The 4,688-nt window shown below is 33.7% G+C and overlaps 1 protein-coding gene across 1 annotated transcript; it reads left to right on the top strand.

Annotated features, from left to right (window-relative positions):
• Positions 1–1,035: 1,035 nt before the first annotated feature.
• On the top strand, positions 1,036–2,797 carry LOC139901784 (probable serine/threonine-protein kinase PBL28). Its single transcript, XM_071884461.1, has 2 exons — positions 1,036–1,104; positions 1,439–2,797. Exons 1-2 carry the CDS (start codon positions 1,036–1,038, stop codon positions 2,795–2,797), a joined length of 1,428 nt encoding a protein of 475 aa, XP_071740562.1.
• Positions 2,798–4,688: the final 1,891 nt, after the last annotated feature.

Here is a 4,688-nt window from a genome sequence, read left to right as displayed (position 1 = left end):
GAAGGTGAAGGTGTTGAGGGGGAGTCTTCAAAAAAAGCTCAGATTGAGGCGGAGCAACAGATTCAGGGGGAGGATGGTAATGATAGAATTGAAGCTCAAGTGGTTGGTAGTAATGATGCTCAAATGGATGATGCTGAAGTGGTTATTGCTGTTAGAGGTGTTGACACTCAAGAGGATACTCAGGTGAATGCACAGGTGGTTTTTGCTAGTGATATTCAAACAGGTGCAGGTGCAGATGGTGTTCAAAGAAGTGGTGTTGGTAATGATCAAGAGAATGCTATTGTTGTTGCAGCAGCTGTGCAAGATAAGTTAAGGGCTCTGATGAACAAAAGGTTCAGGTTCAGAAGGTATGAGGGTGATGTGGTCAAGGTTGAGATTGTTAAATCAGAACTTGAAGGTGTAACTTTGTTATTGACTATGACACATCTACCTGATAGTAGGTTAAGAGTGAAATTGAATCACATTGTTCGCTTAGGGTTCTGTGAATGGAAAGGTTTAGCTGTATGTATTCAAAAGTGTGAAGATGATCAAACTATTGTGAAAGAAGTTTTGAAGAAAGTTTGCAATTTGGTGCATCTAGTTTTTGAAGAAGGTTTTATAAGTTTGAAAGATTATGAAGTATTTTCTGGTATGTTTGAGTTAGAGATGAAGGAGAGGAGAGTTAAAGGTCATATAGAAAGGTATTCTGTTCCAGAGCATCTAGAGTTTGTTGATGATAGTTATGTTGAGTATTTGGATGCTTTAATGTTCAAGACAACTGGTAACCTAAGAATGATGATGAGAACTGATCAATTTGAAGGAGCAGGTATTGAATTGTTGCTTGGCTTGTTGACTAGATGTGTGACAGAGCAGACTCACCCCTTCAGAGTTAAATTGGTGAAGCACTTGTATAGTAAGCTTTCTATGTTGAAGAATATCAGGTCTATGAAGAGCAAGTGCAAATTGATTGAAAGGGAGTATGCAAAACTGAAGGAATAGGTGAACAGGTGGTTTTGACATCATCAGATAGGGGGAGATTGTTGGAAAAATGATCTGATGAGTCAAAGTGTTTTGCAGGAGTTAGAGTCTGGAGTCCTAGAGTCTGAAGTTGCAGATTCTGATAAAGTCAACGTTTTGATTACTTGATGATTAAGCTATGAAAAATTCTGGAGATTTGTTTAAATATTAAGAAAATCCTGTTTTGATTCTGTGTTATCTCTAGAAGATAAACTTTGCATTGTTTAGAATATTTGTTAGTTTTAAGTTTATCTTTTCCTAAGTTTTAGTCAAGTAGTTTAGGAAACCAAATCTTCAAGATTTGGTTTAACTCTGTATAAATAGGGCTACGGTTTATCATTGTAATGCAACTTTTGCACGAAATACTTTGTCTTTCATATATTTTCAATTCGTGTTCTCTCAATTATTTGTTCATATAATTCATATTTATTATTCAATTGAGAGTCTGGTGTTCATAGTTGAATACTGTGAACTATTAAGAGGAGGTTTCGGTAACGTGTATAAATGTACCCAAAGAATTGGTTTAGTAAACGAAGTTGCATTAAAACGGTTGCAAATTACATCTGACCAAGGAGTCCGTGAATTTGAGGCTGAAATCGAGGTCCTTTCTAAGCTGCGACATGCTAATCTTATGTCACTTATCGGTTATTGCGGTGAAGGAAACGAGATGGTTCTAGCCTATGAGTTTATGCCCAACGGGAACCTTCAAGATCACCTTCATAAAAAAGGTACAGATCTTTCATGGTTACAAAGATTAAAAATATGTATAGGTGCGGCTCGTGGGTTGGATTACCTTCACACTGGTCCATCAACTCAACACGGCATCATACATCGCGATGTGAAGACCTCCAATATTTTGTTGGATGCAAAATTTGATGCTAAAATTTCAGACTTTGGACTGGCCAGATTTGGACCAATAAACCAAACACAAACTTTTGTGAGCACCGTAGTCAAAGGGACGTTTGGATATATGGATCCATCATACTTTTTCAGTGGAAAACTGACGAGAAAATCAGACGTTTATGCGTTTGGGGTTGTATTATTTGAGGTCTTGGCTGGTAGGCAAGCAGTTGATCCAAGCATTGACCAAGAGCAATGGAGTTTAGCAGTATGGGTTCAAGACCAAATTAAAGACGGAAAACTCAATCAGATAATTGACCCTAGATTGATCGGTCAAATCTCAAAAAAATCCTTGAAGGAGTTTGCAAACATAGCAGCTCAGTGCTTTCATAATCAACCAAAACAATGCCCTACAATGGCAGAAATTGTAGTTAAGCTCGATTCCATTCTATTGCAAGAAAGAAATACCACTAGTTCTGTTGGTGATGAAGTAAATTTCATTGACAGGCTAAGAAATTTCTTCATAAGCAAGGCTGTGTTGACAACACCTGTCAATGAAATTAGACCTCGGAATGTTCAGAAATCTGTCAATCTAATTGCTGAAGAGTCTTCTTCACATGTTGAAGTTGATGATTCAGAAGATGAAAGTCTAATTGTTGAAGTTGATGATTCACAAGATGAAAATGGCAGTGGTGACTATGATTGTGAAGATGGTATTGAGCTCCTTCCTACAATCGAGGGTTTGCAGATTTTGGGTGAAGCTTTTCCGGGTAATGAAATTCAAGCAAGTGGTTACTCAACAAACGGAACCACTTATTGTTGGTTCAAGTGGGTCCGTCATTTGCAAGATAGGTCAGTCATCTATATAAAAGATGCACACAAACCTAATTACACAGTTAGAGCAGATGATGTACATAATTATCTTGCTATAGAAGTTCAACCACATGGTGACAGACAATGAAAGGGTAAACTTGTAACATGTTTTGCAAACGACTACAAGAAAATCACTTGTCATCCTGATATGATTCGAGAAATTGAGAATATGTCAAGTGTGGGCCATGTGAGTTTCAAGGTTTATTTTCGGGATGGGTATCACAACACCTGGGAACCTGCAATTTTGGAGATAAAGAAGAATGGTTACAGTATCAAGCTTAATGGACCTAAAAATATTGTTATAGTTGATGATAAGTATACACCAACCACAACTATCATATTACCTGGGGTGGAAATACCTTCAGAATTCTCAATACTTGGTCCTGGCCCTGTGCAATATTTACGTACCGAGTATACTTCAACTAATATCAGCTGCTCAAGAGATACGATTGTTTTGACAATGAGATTATTTGTCAAACGAGCTGTTGATAACAACCTTGGAAAGAAGAAAAATAGTTTTGTGACAACCCGGAAATTTCCAACCAAATTTAAACTTTAATCTTTATATGTTTCCGACACGATAAGCAATATTTGTTAAGTTAAATTTCAAGAATTTTAAACTATGTTCATACATTCATTCAACCTCGACCAAGTTCCAACGATTCACGAACCATTAAACGAATATGATTATATATGTATATGTGTATATATATTATAACTTGAAACGTAAACAAAATATTAGATTAAATACTTTATATGATTGTATCTGTTTCAAAATGTTTATCAATGGAATTAGAAGATAAGATCAAATGATTAAATTATCAGATATATTGAATTATGATTACAAGTCTCTGTTGAAAGGCCCACGTTGATTTGAGAAATCTTTTCATTTTAACAATATTCGGAAAATGGTAAAGTGATTTATAAATATGAACAAATTGTCAATCATTGAGAACTAGACAAAGGATAGTGGAAGATTGAATCTCATAAAGACTCGATTGATCTATTTAGTTTCAAACGTACAAAAACGTTTTCAGTTTAAAAAGAACTTTATTATTAAAACGTATATAACTTTTATAAATATCTAGAACCACTTTTGACAACTCATTACTTAACTAGTATGATAAAGATAACGATATTTATATTTTATTTTATTAAATATATATAACGATTTAAATTAATATTATATATATTTATACGCGTATTATACGTACATAGTTTTATACTTTTACTATACTTAAACTTTACCTTTACTTTATTTTTACTTTACTTTAACTTTAATAATTCATACTTTAATAATTCACTTTAATAATTCATACTTTAATAATTCACTTTAATAATTCATACTTTAATAATTCACTTTAATAATTCATACTTTAATAATTCACTTTAATAATTCATACTTTAATAATTCACTTTAATAATTCAAAAATCTATTATAAATAGAATTCAATAGGTTTCATTATTTCATAGAAACTTGAAAATAGTTTTCTCTAAACTCTCTCAATCGATTTACATATATATATTTACTCCGTATTATCTCAAGATATTATTAGTATACATAAAATATTACGACAGAGTGCTGTCCGAGTGATTTCGAAGTTGTTTTTTCGAGTGTGATAAGATTAAGGAAATTATGGGTTATAGCTATGGAGGTGATTGAGTATGGTTCATGGGTATGCTCGTGAGGTCAATATAGTGTTTATCATCTCCGTTGCGTTTACGTACCTTTCCTGCAATATTGAATCTCAATATTGATATGTGAGTACTCATAATTTAATTTTTACATACTAATAGTGTATCCCTGACTAGTGCTCGAGTATATAGGATTATGCATGTTTGTACTTTTGATATTGCCATTAGATAGGTTATGTTGATTCCTGAATTAGTTACATATACGATTGAGATAAGGTATAAGATATGCATGTCGTTGGAAAGCTAGCGAAAAATAGTTGAATTTTGGTTTAAGAATCACTTGA

This window comes from Rutidosis leptorrhynchoides, chromosome 3 (assembly GCF_046630445.1).
Source record: "Rutidosis leptorrhynchoides isolate AG116_Rl617_1_P2 chromosome 3, CSIRO_AGI_Rlap_v1, whole genome shotgun sequence".
NCBI lineage: Eukaryota > Viridiplantae > Streptophyta > Magnoliopsida > Asterales > Asteraceae > Rutidosis > Rutidosis leptorrhynchoides.
The sequence above is the reverse complement of the archived record's forward strand: the minus strand, read 5'-3'. Positions and strand labels throughout refer to the sequence as shown.

Excerpts from the sequence above, each read along its gene's own strand:
- LOC139901784 (XM_071884461.1), top strand. The coding sequence starts at position 1,036 with ATGAGTCAAAGTGTTTTGCAGGAGTTAGAGTCTGGAGTCCTAGAGTCT. Across the intron at positions 1,105-1,438 it reads AAGTTGCAGATTCTGATAAA|AGTCTGGTGTTCATAGTTGA; the intron begins GTCAACGTTTTG and ends TATTCAATTGAG.